The sequence below is a fragment of the Gossypium hirsutum genome, chromosome D08 (genome assembly GCF_007990345.1).
Source record: "Gossypium hirsutum isolate 1008001.06 chromosome D08, Gossypium_hirsutum_v2.1, whole genome shotgun sequence".
NCBI classification, from domain to species: Eukaryota; Viridiplantae; Streptophyta; class Magnoliopsida; order Malvales; family Malvaceae; genus Gossypium; species Gossypium hirsutum.
Window position 1 is genome coordinate 30,029,814 of NC_053444.1, and position 21,706 is coordinate 30,051,519.

Genomic DNA, 21,706 nt, shown 5'->3' on the forward strand with positions numbered 1-21,706 from the left:
ATTAATATATATAACTGACGGATGTAAATAAATTATGCATAATAAAATTAAAATATATAAAATAAAATTTTGGTTGAGTAATAAATTTAAATTTCTACCCATTAACAAGTTCAAATCCTACCATAAACAAATTTTTAAGTAAAAAACCTAATTATTGAATGATATAATTTATTTTAAATACCAAATATATTTTTATCATTTCCCTCACCAAAACCAAATTAATGCTATCAACTCCTTAATTTAGTCACTTCAGTAACTCGAATATAAAAAAGTAGACATTAGTCAAATCCCTTTCATCGTCTAACCACCTTAATAATTTTGTATGACAAATTTGCCCTGCCAAAAGCAGTTCATTATTGAAAAACAAAAATGAGCTAAAACTAAGAGGGGATGGCAGATTAGACATTTTAAACTAAGAGTGAGCAGTTTAGTACCCAAGGCATTGCTTTTGAGTAAGAGTATTTGTTGGCTGCTGATTTTAATTTGCAGAAGAGAAGTATGCAATGTTCAAAGGAAGCTGTGGTTAGGTTGTTTTACAACCTCTCAAGCTCCTCCTTGCTTCTCCTTCTCTTCCTTTACTGCTCTTCCATTTTGCTTTCCAAGTTCTTCTACTTCATTGGAAGTTATCCACTTATTCAGAGGTCGCTCTACTTTCAATAAACACCTAATTCCTCTTTTTCTTTTTTTATCGATCCTTTCTTGTTGATGAAAAAGTTCATTGTTTTCTTAATATTGCAGGGATCATGATGGATACGAGTTTTCCGAGGAAGAGGAGGAGGAGGAAGAAGAATATGGTGGTGATAGGTATAATTATAGGGTGAACTGCATGGGAAGTGACCACCTGGTGGCAGACATTATTCATGGTGGGGAATCACTTGTATTCCTATCAGATAATAGTTTTTATAGGACTCCAAATTATGTTGAGGATGATGAGCTGACAAGTGAAGATCAAGAATATGGAAGCTATTCCACCGAACAGTTGTCTGCTCATTACTCATCACCTTGTTCAGATTCTGAACATCATTGTCATGAAAACAAAGAAACGGAATTGCTTGTTGAAGATGAAGAGATACCAACAAAAGATGCGGACTCACTTCAAAACTTTGATGTGAATCAAGATTGTCCAACCCACACCCCCATGGACTCACAAATACTCACAGACCTAGACAAAAGTAATCATAAGGTCCACAATGAAGAAGATGGTATGTGATTATCATCCCATGCTGTACATCATTTGCTTCTGATCGACCTCATATTGCTTCTACTTGGTGCAGATATTAGCAGTAATCGAGAAATCAAACAACGGGTAGAAACAGATTTTTCAAGATCAAGTGACAAGTATTTTGTTATTGGACCAAAGAAATTGGAATCTAACAAGTTACTAATTCATGACAAAGATACAGATGAAGAAATCTATGGAGACTCTTGCACGGTTGGCTCCACTTCTAAGAGCTCCTCTGAGTGGAGAAGCTCAATAAATTGCAGAGATTCAGGGACTGATGATCCATTTTCTTCTTCTTCAAGAAGAAGTTGTCCCAAGTGGGAGTCCTACACGGTTTTCCAAAAATATGATGAAGAGATGATGTTCCTACACAGAGTTAGTGCGCAAAAACTCCAGGAAACAGGTAATATATATAATTTAAAACAACCTAGAATTTGTTCAAGAAACTAATTTACCATTCTGCTTATTGATCTATTTGAAATTGTACTTGTAGAGTCACTAAGGTCCATCCAAGCTTGCCCAAGGTCGATATCAGAAAGAGTAGTCCACAAGTTTGCCGCCATGAACAAGAAGCCATCAGATATCAGACACAACCCATATCATGAACTAGAAGCTGCGTATGTAGCTCAAATTTGCTTAACATGGGAAGCTCTTAATTGGAATTACAAAAAATTTGAACGTAAAAGAGCTGCACGCAAAGATTTTGACTGTCCCGCCGGGATTGCTCAGCAGTTTCAGCAATTCCAAGTTCTTTTACAAAGATACATTGAAAATGAGCCTTATGAACAGGGGCGGAGACCCGAGGTCTATGTCAGGACGAGGCTGTTGGCACCCAAGTTGCTCTTGGTTCCTGAATATCGAGGTAATCATTAAACTAATTAGCACCTATATGTTGCTTCTTCTTTTTTTAATATACATAGCTAGCTAGCTAGCTACGTTAATTTATATACCTTCATCATTCTTTTGTTTCCATATGTATATTTTGGTTTTAAGATTACGAGGATGATCAAAGGGATGAAGGTTTTGGCTCAAGAATTTCAGCAGATTCATTTCTGGTGATAATGGAAGATGGAATCCAAACCTTCATGAAATTTCTCAAGGCAGACAAGGAGAAACCATATCAAATCATTAAAGCATTGCTTGGAAGGAAGAGAAAAGGTTCACTTGACCCAACACTTGTCCGACTCGTGAAAAAAGTTAATGCCAAAGTAAGTTGGAATTAAAATTCCCTGATATAATATAATATATTACATTCATTCCAATGATTAGTTGTAATCGGATTTAGTTAGCCTAATTATTATTTCCTTTAAACATGGCAGAAGAAGATGAAGCTTAAAGACCTTGGCAGGGCTCACAAATGCCTAAGGAAAGGGAAAAACAAGGTCGAGAAGATGGAGATATTGATGGGTCTAATTGACCTAAAAGTGGTGTCAAGGGTGTTGAGAATGAGAGATCTAAGTGAACAACAGTTGCACTGGTGTGAAGAGAAGATGAACAAATTGAGGATTTTGGAAGGCGGTCTCCAAAGAGATTCCTCACCACTTTTTTTCCCTGCACATTGACCCACCACCATTTTATTATATATCATCATATGCAAATCTTGTTGCTTTGGTGACTAGATTCTGACTCTGCATTGCTGCACAAAATGAATATCCTAAGCAAGCTTTTGTAAATACGTAATAATGGAGAGAGAAGGGTCCTACAAATCAAAGTTAACTGCATGTGGGGGATGACATGGAAATTGGAGAAATGGGAAATCCATGCAATGAAAGCAAGAGTAGTAAAGCATATGGTATTGGTAGGCCGCGTAAGTGGCTTTTTGGTTTATTTTCAAAGTGAAAGACCAGACACAAAGCAAGGAACATGAAGATATATAGAAAGATACTACAATGGTAGCTTTATTACTTTGCTTTTACTTTTTCTTTTATAAATTAAGTGGGGTTTATCTATTAGGATTTGAGAGAGGGAGATGAATCAAAAGATGAGAAGGCCTGATGCTCAGCAATATGAACAAATAGGGTTGCACATGCTACACTCCCAAGGATCCCCACTTTGGTCTTAGGTTCAATAAGATTTTATATTAGACTTCACATTTAGAAACCCTGAAATTTATTTTGTTTATGAGTGAATAACTGTGCCAGTATAATAAAAGCTATTAAGGTGGGATAGGATAGGATTAAGTTAGCGCAGCCTCAAAGATGTTACATTATCTTAGTGAGCAAGTTAAACATTTCGCTATCAATACAGTGTTCTTTTCTCTGTGTATTTATTTACTATTATTTTTTCTTTTGCGGTGTTAAAAGCCTTCATGTAATTATATTTTTAATTCTTATTCTCTTTTTACATTTAAAATTTCATCTTTTTATTTTTAATTCTACAAATATAATTTTTTTAAATGATTAAAGTCCAATTAATAATATTATCAAATAAATTCCATTAAATTAAGTTATGTGACATATTCAAAATAAAAATAAAATTATTCATGTGACTAATTTAAGTCTATATGAATTTCATTTCGGTTCTCTAAAATTGTACTAAAAAAATTTTTAACTCCTAATTCAAAATCGAAAACCTCACCATCTTAAATTCAGTATTTTTATTTTTTCTTTATTTGGTTTTCCACATGTGTAATACTAGCCATGAAAACAGTTTTTTATTAAATTAAAATAATAGAGATACTAAATTTTTAAATTTAAAAATATAAATACTAATCTTTTTTAGTACAACTATAATTTAAATCTAAACTATTTCTAAGAAAGGTGGATAATAGAGCGGAGTTTAAAATACTAAATTTTTAATGCAAGAATAGTCGGAGATTGACGTTTGTCGTTTTATCAGCATGTTTCCTTTGACTAGAGGACAACAATTTGCAATTGATTTTTGTTTTTTTTTTTTTCAACGTAATAATAAATTTAGTACTTTTAACTTTTATATCTTTTATTAATTTGATTATTATTTTAGATGTAATTAATGTTAATTATAGAATTAAATATTAATTTTACACATTAAATTAGATTTAATATACAATATGATATGTAAACTTTAATTTATTTTAATTATATATATAAAATTTTAATTTTGATTCAATTATAAACATTTAAAAAAACTAAATAAATATTTTCATGGTAAATAATTTTATTTTTATATGCAAAAATAAGTCTAAAATGACACTACATCAAATACGATATTAATAATTTGTGAAAATTAAACTAAATTTAATATTAATGTATTAAATTATACAAAATTAAAGTTCGTATAGCAAATTAAATATTAAATTATATTTCATGTATAACTTTGATGTATATCCCTTAATTGATAAAATTTTTATATTTTAATTTATACAAATAATCCTCCAAATTTAACCCAAACTTTTAATTTAATGACCTTGCATTATTGTGTAAAAACCAAAGACTTTAAATGTTTTTTTTTTGTTTTTTTGCTAAAAAGCCTTTAAAAGTAAATTCTAGAACAACTCTAATAATCGGTATAGATTACTATGACATGTTTAACCTTTAAATTATATTTTATACCTATTATTAGGTGTCATTAAAACAAACCCTTCCAATTTTAAATCGAGCAATTCAAAGGCAGAAGACACCTTTATATATAGTTATAGAGGTGAGCAAAAATCGATTCAACTCAAAAAAATTAAAAAAATCGAATTTCGAGTTAAACGAATTGAGTTATTCGAGTTAATCGAATCAACTCGAATTTTTTTTCAAATTTCGAGTTCGAATCGAGTTGAGTTTTCGAATTCGAATAACTCGAATAATTCGAATTATTCGAATATCAAACTATAATATTTTACATTTTTACCCCAAACTCCCAAACCTTTTTACATTTCCCTCAAAACTTTTACTCCTTCCCACTTTTCCCCCAAAACTTTTACTCCCCTCCCCTCCCAACCCCCCAATCTACCCAAAATCTATTTCCCATCAAAATTTTACTCTCCCATTTACTTTTTCTCAAAATTTTACTCCCACAAACCCTTAAAACATTTTATTTTCCCCCAAAATTTTTACTCCCTCCCACTTTTCCCCTAAAACTTTTATTCCCTTCCCATCCCACCTCCCATCTACCCCAAACCCTCCCCCTCCAATTTTTTTTAATATTTTCTCTCCAAAATTTTACTCCCCCTATTTACTTTCCCTCAAACTTTTATTCTCCAAAACTTTTTATTTTCCCACAAAACTTTTACTTCTCACCCTTTACTCTCAAATAAAAAATCAAAATTATCCAAACAAATCACTAAACATAAATAGTAATAATTTTATTTATATCTATTATTTATATTATTAAATTAAATTTCACATTTGATATTATTTATATTATTGAATTATTTAGTCATATTGAATATTTATATTAAAATTGAATTATCAATTATGCCAAAAAATATTCGTGTTAAAATTTTATATTGGTATCAATTTTATATTTTATTTTTAAAATAAATTGTATTAAAAATCATATTTTTACATTTAATATATTTTTTAATTCCAAAATACATAGTGACAAGAATCTGAAGATAATTGAAACAACTAAGCAAGCAAAAAAGCTAACCAATATATAAAAAATTAATAAATAAATTATGAGGTGATGAAAGTTAATAAAAAATTTGATTAAGGTGGACAAATTTTATTACAATGGGTGACAATGGTTACAAGGACCCAAACTTATTTTTTAAAATTTAACTCGAACAAATATATTCGATTCGATTCGATTCGAATTCCATCTCACTCGATTCGATTCGAGAAAACTTCAAATAAAGTTAGAATGATAAAATGAGATTCGAAAACTCGATTGACTCGAAATTTTTTGATTCGATTCGATCGAATACTCACCCCTATATAGTTATAGATTATTTTAAATTATATACTTTTTTATTGCTGCTTTGTTGTTAATTTCTTATTGATATATACAATTTTTGGTTTTTTAATTACAGGAAAAAAATTTCAACAATCTCATTATTGGTTCTAAAAATAAAACTACTCATTATTCTTTCTTAACCCTTAAATTGGGAGAGGATAGTGCGTTTTAGCACATTTGAACACACGTCTTCCTGCACTGACAACAATGTCTATGCTAATCGAGCTAAGACTCAATCGACTAAATAGGAATTTTTAAAAAAAATTTGAAAAAGGTAAATTTGATCATTTCCTTGATGGTAAAAGATTTTATATTAGAAGTTAAATTCTATTTTGCCCATTTTACTAAAAAAATAAGCAAATTAGTCCTTGCATGTTAGATTAAAGAGTGTATTTTTTTAAAATTTCACCCTTTTATTCTGTTAAAAATTGACTTGATTGACGAAATAACCAGATAATTTCATGTGTCATTTATGTACTTTATGCTAACATACATAGACCGATTTTTAACAATAAAAGTGGATGGATCTTTTAAACAAAAGGATTAATTTGCTCTTTGATCTAACGTATAATGATTAATTTGTCTATTTTTTAGTGAAAATAGAAAAATGTAATTTGACTCCTAATATAAGAGCTTTTATAGTACTTTACCTCTTAGCGATGTTTTCTTTATTTCTTCTTAAAACACATTTTTATAACTTTTTTTTGCAATTTATATTTTAACAGTTAATAATTGAAATTATCAAGATAATTTTATTTATCATGCATATAAAATTTCGAACCGATGTAACATCTCTATTATATTGGTTTAAAATATAATGGGTCTGGTGTAGACCTATCCATGGGCCGGGCGGCCCGACCCGGCCCGACGGCTCGCCCGAAATATGGGCGGGTTCGGGTAAAAATATAGGCTCGAAATATGGGCTTGGGCAAAAAAATGGGCCCGTTTAAAAATGGGCCGGGCTCGGGCTCAACTTTTTAGTCCGAGCCCGGCCCGACCCGGCCCGAATATAATAAATATATATTTTTTATTTTTATTTTTTAATGTTAAAATACTTTAAAATTTTTTTTATTTTTTTATTTTTAAAATATTTTTTGTGTTTATTAAAAATCGGGCCGGGCCAGGCCAAGCTCGAGCTTATTATTTTTTTTCGGGCTGGGCCTGGACAAAAGTTTAAGCCCATATTTTGGGCCGGCCCATGGACAGGTCTAGTCTGGTGCCTTCGTTTGCGAGAGAAGCGTCTGAGAACGATCGATTGAGGCGGGGCTCAGAGAATACCGAGAAGCAGAGCGAATGTCTTTTTCAATCATTTTGATTGTCAGATCCCACGGATTTTTGTAGCCGATGTGTTCAGATCGGAATGGTACAAAGTGAACGAAAAGTTTCTTGCTGATTTTAGGAACTGTCGTCGTTTTCTCCATGAGTTGCTGGTTTTTCCATGGATAGGGAAAAATTTGGTATTGAAAATGATGGTTTCTTTAATGTTCTGACCAAGTTGCTGGCCAGGTTGTCGATTGAGTTTTGCTTTCCTTTTATTTCTATTTGCCTTTTGGATTTTGTTTTCCTTTTGTTTACGTTTGTCTCTTTATTTTCTGATTGGGCCCTTGTTCTATTTTAGGGCTTGGGCTCAGTTTGGTTTTGCTTTCTTATGGGCCGTTTGGTCATGAACTAGTTGTTCTGGGTTGTTTTTAGCCCAATTTTTTTTTTCAATGAAAACCCAATTTCCCTTCAAAAGAAAGATATTGCCTATATCAATATATATAATGGTTAAAAGTTTTTTACATAGAACAAATAATTAAAAAATTATTGAAAAAGTTATTAATATTATGAATTTCTTATTAAGTGGATGTCCATTAAGATCAATATAAGTTTTGATTTACTTTAAATTCTAATAGTGATTAGAAGTAGATCTCTACTACATTTATATTTCTTATGCCTATAAATAAAGACTTTGGAGAAGTTTTGTAAATATTTCGATTGATCAATAAAAATACGCTCTCTCTTTACTCTCTCATTCTCTTCGCTCTTTACTTTCTGTCTTTTTATTTTATAATACGTTATTAGCATGATTCTCTTTTAATTATCTTAGTTGTGGATTAAATTAACGGCAACTTTGTGAACACCATTAAGCCTCATCCATAATACCAAAATTCAACCTCTAACCACTAAAATTACTCTTATTTTTCTATTCTGTTGGCTCCTTTGCTTCTTCAAATGGCTATTTATTACTGTTGGTTGCTATTCAAATTGAGCGCTTACTTTCCTAATTTTCCATTACTTGATGCCTTTTGCCTCTTGCTGTTTGCAACTCTTTGCAGGAAGTTTTTATCTATTTAGTGTTTTATATCTAGATTAATTTTCAATTAAGTTAAATTAATTTGAGATTATTTTAATTAACTTGTTTTACTTTTTATTGAAGTTGGTAAAAGAGTATTACTCCGAATAGAAGGTTTGAGTATACACTAAGAGACTCAACACCAAGATGGACACTGCAGCCCGTTGCTTTGGTTGGTGAGAATAAATTTTTGATCTCAGCATGGATTTTGGTTTTATAGAGCAAAATTTAAATTGGTAAAGAGCTTCAAATTTTTTTTTCTAAGGTATGATTATTATTTATTTATTTTAAGTCTGATAAAATTATTAAGTTATATTATTGAATATCGATGGGTTCATAAGGTTTACTAATAAAACTTTATAATATATTATTTTTAAATGGTTGTTGAAATATATATTAATTGTTGACGGAAAATATAAATTTTTGTGATATTGGTTCCCCTTTAAAGAGAATTCTTTTTTGTTATTGATGGATGATTGTATTATACCTTTTAGATTGAATTATAAAGTACAAATAATTTATTAAAGTATCATAAGATTCTATAAGTTATAAGTAGTATCTTCTTATGAAAGCATAGTTATTTTAATACTTGTAATAGTGCTTGTTATAATAGCCAAGGTGACGACAATGGTGTTAAATATCTTCAAGTATACTTTACTATGATTTATTATATCATGTTTATTATAATTGGAGATTGATCATGACAACATGAATAGATAGATTTTGATTTGAAATCCACGCATGTTTGTGATGGTGATTATGAAATAAAGAATCTATTGGGACAATTATAAGTTCGTCTTAGTAAATCTATTGCATTCCTCGAAGTGAACGCAAACACAAAAGAAAATAAAAACCAATATTATTTCAATATTTGGTAGTATAAAATTAGTCGAAAGCTCTAAAAGAGCTAATATATTAATATCTTTTGATGGTTAATCCATTGGTTTTAAAAGATATTCATAATGGATCATATTGAGATTGAAAACGAGGAAGAGATTATTTTTCATATGAATCAAAAGAGAATTGAGTTATTGATTACTCTTGTTATTAAATTGAATTGATTGTGACTAGCTTTGTGATCTTTTGTCATCATCCCCATTAAGGGGTTGAAAGCAAAATATTTGACTGTGAAAGATCTACTTATGATAAATAGAATGTGATAATTCTATCTAAAGCTCGTTATGGTTGGATGCACCTAAAGTTGCAAGTTTTTTTTAAAAAAAACTGTGAGTATAACTCTGCAGTGTTCAAAATAAGTTCTCAATTAAAATTACGTGGAAAAATATTATTGATGAAAACTTGCAAGAGAGAAAACTTATGTATGAAAAGTCATTGGTTATGTACCTGTTGTACACCTGGAAAATAAGATCTGCTCTCAAAGTTTGCTATTAATAGATTTTGATTGGATTCAAAGTCTACTACTAGAATTTAATTTGTTTATTTCTTGATAAAATTGTCAAGACTCAATGTAGAATTTTTTTTTGACATATTCCCTTAAGCGAATATTGCATATAATTGTTTAGAAATTATATTTATTTTGTTGACTTAGTGACATTATAGACTTTACATTGATTTAGACATTTCCAGTAGTAAATGTCACAATAGTACTTATATGTGGATACAAAGTAAAAAGAATGACAATAAGATTATCAATTTGTCACAATTTATATTGACATTATTAGTACAATTGAAATGCATGCTAAAGTAAACCAGAAGTTTACTGATACAAATATATTTACTACTTGGCGTGACTAGTTAGACCATCTTGGATCATATATGATGCGAAAATTAATTAAGAATTTATATGGACATTCATTAAAGAACCAGAAGATTCTTTAATTTAAAGAATTCTCATTTGTTGCTTGTTGTTAATGAAAACTGATTGTTAAAAACTCACTAGCTAAATTTGAGATTTAATATCTTGCATTTCTAAAATGAATATAGGCTCATTCATCCACTATGTGGATGATTTTGATATTATATGATTTTGGTAGACGCATCTACAAAATAATCACATATGTGCTACCAACTTGCAATCTGTTGTTTGCAAGATTGCTTTTTTAAATAATTAATTTCAGATCATGTAATTAAGACAATTCATCTTGCTAATACTGATAAGTATATATCTCAGTCTTTTATATTTATAACAATAAACTTTTATTGAAAAGTACATCTGCTTTACAAATTCAAGTCGATCCTGCCTTTCAATCAAACAACCTTCTCTACTATCCTCATATCACGAATTATGTCGAGTGTGGCTTAAGCAATACGAACCAAACAAGAAACAAAAAACAATATTATTACTTTTACTAGGAAAGTAATTCTCTTAATAGAAACCGGTAAAAGTCGTAATTCCCAAAAAATATAATTTATTCTAAGTAAATAAATTATACGAGTTGGAAGGCCCAAAATCAAGCTCATGAACGTGATGAGCTCAAATTTTCTCAAGGCCCAATAACGATATTGAAAACTAAGCAAATTTGAGCAAGATTGAATGGGATCATCCAAGACTTTGTTACCAAGGCCCTAGATGCACACACGACTGAAGAAGAAAATCAAGATTCACTTTTTTGTTTTCAAGAAAATCAAGAAACCAAATCTTGGTTCAATTTTGTTGTTTTGGACCATTTCAAGAATCAAGAAAATCAAGATTTTAAATCTTGGAAATCTTGGTCGAAGAAACTGAATCTTGTAGCCAAGGCGTATTGGATTTCATGTACGAGTTTGAACAAGCCAATTTCGAGAGCAAACGGACACAAGACCAAGTTCTTGAAAAAATGACCCATTAAGATGTCTACAAGCTCATCCTAAATTTGGAAAGTAATTTAATTGAATATTAGACCAAATTACCAAAGTGACCCAAATTGTAAAATATTTATACTATAGGTCCAATTTTATTTTAATAGGTGGATCATCATGTAAGAATTCAGCCCAAGGAGCCCGTTTAATTCATTTGGCTGAATTCCCATTAAAAGTCCACACTTAAAATTATTATTATTTATTTTATTTGATGAGTTTTCATGTTAGTTATTCCATTAGAGTTAGGAAAACTTATTTTGGGGGCCCATAAGTAGCATGGATGTTCACCCTTATACACATACAATTGATTTATGTTATTTTGAGTTAATAATAATTGTCTTTGAGTTTTTCTTTAATAATTGCTCTTGAGTTTCTTTTAGAAGTTGTTTTAACAATCTTTCAGGTTGTGGGAATCATTTTCAAGCTTTTTCTTGCCAAGATCTTTTTCTTGGAGGGGGAATTAGAGCCATTGAAAGGAGTTGTGGATTCTTAATATTTCTAAGGCTTCTTAGGACGTCATCTTCTCTTTTCTATCCTTAATTTATTGTTTCTTGCTTATTTAAGTTAGTTCTTGCTGTTTTGACTTGCTAATTTTATTGATTTATGTTATAGGTTAAAGTTGTTTCAAGAAAGACTTTCTCCTATCTTGTTCCATCAAGAATCACGTCAAAATTAGGAGTTTTAATCTTTTCTTGTAGTTTCAAATATTCTTGCACAAAACAATTTTTTTTTTGTCTTTAAAATCACTTCTAACAAATCTGTTTGTGCTTTTTTTCCAAATATGGTTGGGGCGTTTTCTTGAGGTCTTTCCATCCAAGAAATCCTAATTCGTTCTCTTTTGGACTCTTTACCAGCTAGTTCGTCTTTCTTTTGTTTTATTTCTGTTTGACTCTTCTTTGTGACAACTAATCTATTTTCGTTGTTTCTCATTTCAGTTATGTTTGCCTAGAGATCTAGGATACATCTGCAACTTGAACAAACTTTACAATCTACTTCCACATTCATCCGCGTCATTCTTTATCAATAAATTACCACTATTTTCTAGTAGAACAACAATAATTGAATAATCAAGAAGTCTTTTTTAGGTCAATGGTTACCATTTATTTATAGAGAGAGATAGGAGAATCCTGGTTGAATAAGACTTAAAAAAATAATATTATTTTAATAGAAAACATACTCTTACTCTAAGTAGAGTAGGAGTGGGTAGCGCACCTTAATTAATAATACTAGGGTTGCCCTTCTCGTCTATTATGAGGGATTTTGGGCCTCTCATGTATTAGGTCCAATTAACTATAATTAATTAAATAATAATTCAAAACTTTAAATTAATTCTGAATACATTTTTATACTTAGTTAGAAAACATATTAATTTGTGAATGCAACCCATTTCTCTAACTTCATCATTTCCATCCAAATATGTTCATTTGGTTTTACATGTAACTCATTTCTAACGAGTTAGCGAAGGGACTGATTAACTTCCAACTTTTTTCCTATTAGTTATAAACTTATTTAGTCATAAAGTCATTCCATTATAATATCATGACTAAGTGTAACACCCCACACTCGGTCCGGTTGTCAGACCCGAGTTATAAGGTGCTACAAGCAAATAAAGAACATTTGATTACATTTCATAGTCCAAATATGAATTCCATATCAATTTATTCATATATAATCAAATACAACATATAATTAATCTATTTTGAGTTTATATCGAGCTTACAAAATATTAAAACCAACCCGATATCAATCAGGGATCAAATTGAAACAAAGATAGAAAAATTTTACAAACAGGGGTCACACGCCTATATCCCCTGTCTGTGTGAAGAGATTGTGGCTATGTGGGGTGGGTCAAAAGTGTAAATACACATCCATGTCATCGGGCCATGTAACAGGCTATGGCCATGTGCACCAAAATCACCTAAAATTTTATAGATCACACAGCCGTGCCATATGCCTGTGTATGGCACACGACCGTGTGCCATGCCATGTCTTAGGTTGCGTGTACCTGGAAATACCTTTCAATGCAAGCTTAACAACCCAAATTCACTTATATCACAAGCAACCATTTATACCATACTTTAAGCAATTCAAAGACATCAATTTCATGACAATAACATCATTTATATCACCACCTAAGTGTCTGATCAATATGCCACATTTGGCACCTCAATCCAATAATCAAACTCAAGCAAAGATTCATATTCCAACAAGTCCACTATGCCTTTTAGGGCACCTCAAAACAAGTAGCATAACATACATCTTTTGACCATTTCAAGCACCATATAACCATGATTCAAGATCAAGCATATAAATAAGCACAGAGCCATACCAAAACCATTCAACCTAGCAATTACATATCATTCTTTTACTAACTTATCTCAAACATATTACCTTATCAATATATAAGCCAAACACCAACCAAATCAACCAAACAACATTGCAATCACTTACATATATATGGGCATATATATACAAAGTTCTCAAAATGCCAATAAGATCAAAGTTAAACAATGTTTAACCAAATACTCCTTAGGTACATGCCATGACCCAAAAATAAACTACCACCGATTCTTGAGTTTGAGATTGCCATTAGATGCTGTAGTTGACGATCTACTAAATAGTACCTAGCCTGTGCACGGAAAATAAAATCGCACGCTAAGTATAACTTAGTGGAATTTTTATAATTAGATAATTGAAACATAATATGAATCATTTTAAATGCATAAGTTAAAAATGAATAATGAAATGCAATTATCATGTCATCTATACCAATTTACATATTCTTTGTTCATTATCACATCTTACTATATCATACATAGCAAACCACATTACATATCATTTGGTATCTCAATCTCCAATTTCATGTATTCATTGAGCATATCTATCATTGTTCAACTCATTTCACAAATAGTAATTTTATTTCACATTTTTTGTAACATCTCGATTTTGGGCCTAGTCGAAACAGTGGTTTCGGGATCACAAATCCAATAAGAAAAAAATTATTTTTCTTATATTTTTATGGTCTACAATTCACAGAATGATTTTTTAAAAATTTTGTTCAAAAATTTCGATATTTGGGCACTCAATTTAGTTAAAAGGACTAAATTGTAAAAAGTACAAAAGTTGAGTTCTACATGTTAGAGGTGTCCAGTTGTTATGAAAATTTAAATTGGAGGTTCTTATATGGTAATTAGACCATTGGTTAAGTTGGTAGACAAAAATGGACATGAGATAAGAGAAATAGGAAATTTTTAAGTTAGGGACAATTTGGCAATTTAGTAATAAAAAGAATTAAAAAGGGAAAAAGATGGCAAAATGTGCTCATCTTCTCCATGGTGAACGAAAATAGCAAGGGTGAAGCCATAGTTAGGGTTTTCAAGCTTCTAAGCTCCATAGTAAGTGATTTCAAGCTCCGTTTTTAATGTTCTTTACCTTTTTAGAGTCCCGGTAACTTGATTTAGCTTATTCTAGCAATAATTTAACCTAGGGTTTATATTTGGAAAAATACCCATAGGTGAAATGTGTTTATTTTAATGTTTTATGGTATAATATGAAGCTTGAAATTATGTTAAACAACTTTTTCTAGTCGATTTTAAGTGAAAACGAGTATATTGACATAATCGGTAAAAATACCTAATGTTCATAAGTACATGCTAGAGTGGGAATTTGATGTTGTCATAGAAGGGAAAAATGTTCAACATGTCATAAAACATAAGAATAAGAGATGAAGTTTAATTTCCGAGCTTAGGGGAAAAAGTGTAATTATGCAAAAGTTTAAGGGCAAAATTGTAATTTTTCTAAAGTTTGAGTCAAGGATTGTTTTGATGAATGTGAGTATTAAATAAGCTAAATTTTCTATTATATATCAAGAATAACGAAATTTGAAGTTGGACCAGGGAAAGAAAAAGATTGAAGACTAAATTGCTAGATTTGGTCAAATTTGGTACCGAGGTAAGTTTACGGTAAATAAATACAATATTTTAATAATTATTATTAATGTTTTTATTTTCCAACAATTATATATTTATTTCATGAATTTATTTAATGTTGACTCAAGTATGAGATGACAGAGAAACAGTGTTAAAAAGTCCCGTTGAAACATAAGGAATGTATTGGATACAAATGTCATGACATTTGGGTAAAGAGATCTCATGTAAGACCATGTATGGGGCATGGCATTGGCATCATTGAGATTATGATTGGTCCCATGTAAGACCATGTCTGGGGCATGGCGTTGGCACTGAGATGAGAGGTCCCCTGTAAGACCATGTCTGGGATATGGCATGGGCACCGATATGAGAACTCCCATGTAAGACCATATTTGGGATATGACATTGGCAGTAAAAGAAACATCCCATGTAAAACCATGTCTAGGACATGGCTTTGGCATGTTATTATCAGAAAAGAGACCCAAGTATCCTTTTTATTCCAATGTGGCTCAACGGGCTAGTAAACAAATTATACTCCATGAAAGTTCAGGTAAAAGCATAAATAGCAAATTAAGGTGAGTTATAAGAGTTAAGAATATGTTATGATATCCGTGAGAACCAATATTTTAGCAAGAGAAGAGTAAGTTGTAATCTTAAGCTATCTAAATAGGTAAGTAAATAAACAAGTAAATGAGAATAAGTAAAGAGGAAACTTAAGAACATGATACTTGCATATCATTATTTTTGTTAAATGTTGTTATTTATTTACATGTAAACTTACTAAGCTTTATGCTTACTTCTTTTATTTATTTTTCTTTCATATAGTATTATCAAGCATAGTCGAGATCTTGAAGACGTCAGAGAGCATTCACACTATCAACCACCACAACTCGGTATTTTAAGACGATAAATGTTTCGAGCTATGACATGTATAGGGACTTAGTTATTTCGATTGTATATTCTTAAGATATGACGAAAAGATGATATGTAAATATTTGATGATGAATAGTTATTAAAATGGCTAAGTATGAAGGTGTTTGTTGTTATAAATGTCTAGGTGATAAATTATGCATAGAAATCATGAAAAAGTAAAAATTGGTAGTGAATCAGTTTTGAGACAGCAGTAGTGACGTGATTTTGAAAAATCACCAAGGATAGTAGAAAATCAATTAGAGGGTGGATGAGATATATAATTAAATATTATTGAGTCTATTTTCAAAGAAAAATAACGGTGTAGACAAAGGAATTATGTATTCTGAGATATTTGCATTTTAGTTAGACAAGGTCAAAGTGGTTTTCGGAATCCTCTATTCTGACTTTGGAAAATAATTAAAAATTGTAAAAAATATTTATAAGTTGTAATTTATAGTTATAGATTCCTTATTGAGTCTATTTTCTCTAAAAACAAGTGATAACACTATATGAAGTCTGTACAATGAGATAATTGAATTTTTGTGATGAGAGGTCAGGACAGCCGATCAGTGAAACAGGGGAGACTTTAACTAATAAACTGTACTAATTGGGAAACCAAAAATTCTAAAAAATTTATGCTAAAAATATATATGAGTCTAGTTTCAGGTAAAATTTACGAATCTAAATTTTGAGTTTTGTAGCTCGAGTTATAATTGATTTAGTGACTACTGCGCATGTGGATAGCCTTATTATGAACAGTGAAATAACTTTTAAAAGTAAATTTTTATGCCCTGAACTTTTAAGTTAAGTCAAGTAATGCCTCATGCTTGACTCCGAAAATGGTATCGGTTAAGGGGTGTTACATTTTTCTTCCGTTGAACATCCATTTCCATCTTAATAACAATCACCACATCTCAAGTTACATCAATTTTTATCATGATTTCGTTTATCAAAACATATGGCAACATCAACCATCTCAATATATATATTCAATTTCATACTTATATAAACATACACATTTTTCATATAATTCAATTTAGTTCTCATGAGCATCAACAAATTTAAGTCATTCCCAAAACATTTCATTTTCACAAAGTGTCTTACCTTATGTTCTTACCATACACAAACAAGTCAATATGCAGCAATTTACAAAGTAGTTTAGATTAAAAAATACAAATTGTAACCTCCAGCTATTTGTCGGTGACTTTGTCTTTTCCCTACTTGCATCACAATACATTATTTTTCCATCCTAAATAGTTTACTCCTTTATCACAGAAATCAACAGTTTAGTCCTTCATACCATTAATTTATTGCCACCTGGTCAATATCTAATTTACATATAGATATTTCATATTTTTTGATTTAATCCTTTTGATGTCAAAACAATATATAATAACAATTCAACTATAAAAAAACAATATAACAAAAATATATCTTCAATTAATAAAGTAAGTACCAGATGGGTTTAGGGATTAATCGTCAATTTTGGCTTTTCCGTTATTATCTTCTAATTAGCTCAAATCTCAATCAATTGAAGGGTTAAAGCTTGAAAGCTCGACTCCTATTTCTTTCTTCAAGCTATGACCATGGGAAAAAGATGAAGAGAAAATGAATTGGATTTCTCTCTTTCTTCCTACTAATATGTTTATTTTATTATTTATTTAAACATATAATAATCATTATATTAATAATACTTTAACATATAAAAACTTTAAAATAAGACACTAACCGTCCATTACCTTAATAAGGTGGTCTAATTATCCCTTAGACCATTGAACAAATTTTTAATTAAGCCATTTTAGCTAATAAAAATCATAGTAATTAACTTTTACAATTATTACGATTTAGCCATTTTTCCTTAATTAACTATCCAAAATGTCTGAATAAAATTTCAAATTACCTACATAAAAAATCCATAAATATTTAATAATAATATTTACATACTCAATTTGCAGAAACGAGGTCTCGATACCTCGTTTTTCAAAACCATTTGACTTTAGCTAACTGTTCAATTACAAAAACTTACTAGATCAAAATTTAATAAAACACTATAATCAACTTGTAAATGTTAATAAATAATATTTACAAACTCGATCATCAGAGAACGGGGTTCCAAAACCACTACTTTCAGCATCACTAGAAACCGGGCCGTTACACTGAATTTTCCAAAATTACATACCATTACAAAAGCTACTTAATAAGTGTTCATCCAATGACCTTGTTATAAGTATGTTACCATAATAGGATATCCTTAATCTCTTTAGGATAAATTTGTTCTCCTAGTATGATTATATTTTATCTCATGGTAACCATTACAAAGACAAATAGCAATTACTATCAAATAGAAATCAAGTCATTTATCACAAAGACAAATGACCCGTGGTCATGTTTACTTTTCATCTATCATGTGAAGCCAATAAGAGGATATCGCTTACCCATTAGTTGGGCTATGAATTCCACTATTGTAAATGATGATACATACTGCAAAAGTCGTATACCTAACGCATCAACTTTCGGTTCCTTATCTATTTGAACTCATGCTTTTACTTACATCAAAATATATGAGCCACCCATATATAGTCCATCATCCACTCAGGATTAAGTTATCTCAGACTATGAATGTGACAAGTGAATAAATCCATAAACGGATGCTCGAGTCTTGTCCGATGAAGTGTCAGTCTAGTTAGTCACATCTATGTCTCTATCTTCTATCTTCTAGGAGTCATTAGCTTCGATGCTCAAGACAAAGCTCCTCTCCAATTAGACTTGATAGACGACTTATTAGTCTTTTAATTGATTTTCTCATTTTTTTATTAAGCTGAGGTCATGTTTAGATTCATCTACTAATACAAGTTGTCTTTTCGTAGTACGATCTGACCACGTAATACCGTTTAGTATTAGTTAAATGTTAGATAACTAGTGAGCCAATATTTGCTTCTATTTTGCTTTGCCTACAAAAATATCAAATACAATATACAAATGGTATTAATGAATATTTTATTAAACCAATTTGTTAAAAAAATATAAGTATAGTTAGACGAAAATAATACACTGAGGGCACTAGATCCTAATAATAGGGGGACCTTATTGAATTAAATGAAAGCTATTGAAAAGTTATGCTAAAGATTGGAAGCTTGAGGTCCCTAGTGCATATATATATATTCAAATTTATATTCAATCGGGAGAATTGAAAGATATGAAGCTTTCAAATATTAGGGTTTAGAGGGACTAAAATGAATAGATTGCATTTTATGATTTTTTAATATATTTCTATGTGTTTTTTGTGAAACTAATATCATGTCCATAATCAGATTTATCATACGTAGCTAGGATGATTCTAGGACGTTAAAGGATAAGGAAAATGTAACACCCCAAAAATCTCAGTGTCACCAATAGTACTTAGGGGTGAGCATTCGATCGAATCGAATCGAAAATTTTTGAGTTAATCGAGTTTTCGAATCTCATTTTATCATCCTAACTTTATTTGAAGTTTTCTCGAATCGAGTCGAGTGAGATGGAATTCGAATCGAATCAAATCGAATATATTTGTTCGAGTTAAATTTTAAAAAATAATTTTGGGTCCTTGTAACCACTGTCACCCATCGTAATAAAATTTGTCCACCTTAATCAAAATTTTTATTAACTTTCATCACCTCATAATTTATTTATTAATTTTTTATATACTGGTTAGCTTCTTTTCTTGCTTAGTTGTTTCAATTATCTTCAGATTATTGTCACTATGTATTTTGGAATTAAAATATATATTAAATGTAAAAATATGATTTTTTAATAAAAGTTATTTTAAAAATAAAATGTGAAATTGATACCAATATAAAATTATAACACGAATATTTTAAGGCATAATTAATAATTCAATTTTAATATAAATATTCAATATGACTAAACAATTCAATAATATAAATAATATAAAATGTGAAATTTAATTTAATAATATAAAGAGTAGATATAAATAAAATTATTACTATTTATGTTTAGTGATTTTTTTTGGATAATTTTGATTTTTTATTTGAGAGTAAATGGTGAGAAGTAAAAGTTTAGGGGGGAAATAAAAAGTTTTGGGGAATAAAAGTTTAAGGGAAAGTAAATAGGGGGAGTAAAATTTTGGAGGGAAAATATTTAAAAAACAAATTGGAGGGGGGAGGGTTTGGGGTAGATGAGAGGTGAGATGGGAAGAGAGTAAAAGTTTTAGGGAAAAAGTGGGAGGGAGTAAAAATTTTGGGGGAAAATAAAAGGTTTTGAGGGTTTTTGGGAGTAAAATTTTGAGAAAAAGTAAATGGGAGAGTAAAATTTTGGTGGGAAATGGATTTTGGGTAGATTGGGGGGTTGAGAGGGGAGGGAGTAAAAGTTTTAGGGGGGAAGTGGGAAAGAGTAAAAGTTTTGAGGGAAAAGTAAAAAGGTTTGGGAGTTTGGGGTAAAAATGTAAAATATTATAGTTTGATATTTGAATTATTCGAATTATTCGAGTTATTCGAATTCAAAAACTCAACTTGATTCGAACTCGAAATTTGAAAAAAAAATCGAATTGATTCGAATAAGTCGATTAACTTGAATAACTCGATTCATTTAACTCGAAATTCAAAATTTTTTTTAATTTTTTCGAGTCGAATCGAGTTTTGCTCACCCCTAATAGTACTATAACAAAAGATAAATAGTAAAATTTCCCTAAAAACAAGAGTTTATTAATTGAATAATGATAGTAAAGTCAAAATTCAACATTGGAAAAGAAAGTATGAATAGCAAAATTTTAGTAAAGATTAAATTGAAAATTTGTGAAAATATAACACCTCAAACCCGGCTTAGACGTTATGACCGTGTCTGGGGAGATTACATCAGCTCATTAAAGAACTTTTGATTTTGTCTAACTCAATGTGTGTTTCAAAAGTATAAATTTTGGCAAAACTCTTACATCTATTTAGAAAAATCTTATGTTCAAAACACTTATTTTACAGTAAAGTCAGTTAATCACTTATTTTGATTTGCAGCGAAAATTTTAGAGTATTAATTTTGAAAATCAAGTTCTAATTTGGTAAATCGTATGATTTTGCAGTTTTATTGTAAAAATACCAAAAACCGATGAATAAAACAAAAACCAAAACCAAGTCGAGAAACAGCTTTACAGTCCAAAAAAGTCTAGAAATGTTAAAAAAATGTTGACCATATTATTTAATTAACCGAGAAACAATCTGAGCTCCCACACGTCATCCGATCCTAAACTCAATAATTACCTGAAAAGTTAGAATTAAAACAAAGGGATGAGCTATAAAGCTTAGTGTATAACTAAACTCAAATAGAGAACACACATAACACAATATACAAATCAGAGTATCACAGAGAATTTCATAATGATCAATTGAGTAGAACTAATAATGCATGATTATGTCAATGCAGTATTTTTCAGAACAAAATAATGCAAATATTTTCAGAAAAATTCCTACCCAACTCCGTTACACACCAAAATCGAGTTCCCTAGTACTCGTCCAACCAAAACACACCAATAGGTGCTAAATGCCACCAGTGTAACACCCCTAACCCGTATCCGTCACCGGAATAGGGTTACGAGAATGCTATAGCAAGTTAACAGAAATAAACATGTAAAATCATGATCATTTCAATATAATTTCCCAA

At 30.2% G+C, this 21,706-nt stretch overlaps 1 protein-coding gene across 1 annotated transcript; it reads left to right on the top strand.

Annotated features, from left to right (window-relative positions):
• Positions 1 to 414: 414 nt before the first annotated feature.
• On the top strand, positions 415 to 3,487 carry LOC107909059 (uncharacterized). The gene is made up of 6 exons (XM_016836440.2): positions 415 to 641; positions 739 to 1,202; positions 1,275 to 1,625; positions 1,716 to 2,084; positions 2,216 to 2,430; positions 2,542 to 3,487. The coding sequence occupies exons 1-6, from the start codon at positions 499 to 501 to the stop codon at positions 2,782 to 2,784; spliced, it is 1,785 nt and encodes a 594-aa protein (XP_016691929.1). The 5' UTR covers positions 415 to 498; the 3' UTR covers positions 2,785 to 3,487.
• Positions 3,488 to 21,706: the final 18,219 nt, after the last annotated feature.

Excerpts from the sequence above, each read along its gene's own strand:
- LOC107909059 (XM_016836440.2), top strand. The coding sequence starts at position 499 with ATGCAATGTTCAAAGGAAGCTGTGGTTAGGTTGTTTTACAACCTCTCA. Across the intron at positions 642-738 it reads AGTTATCCACTTATTCAGAG|GGATCATGATGGATACGAGT; the intron begins GTCGCTCTACTT and ends TTAATATTGCAG. Across the intron at positions 2,431-2,541 it reads TGAAAAAAGTTAATGCCAAA|AAGAAGATGAAGCTTAAAGA; the intron begins GTAAGTTGGAAT and ends TAAACATGGCAG.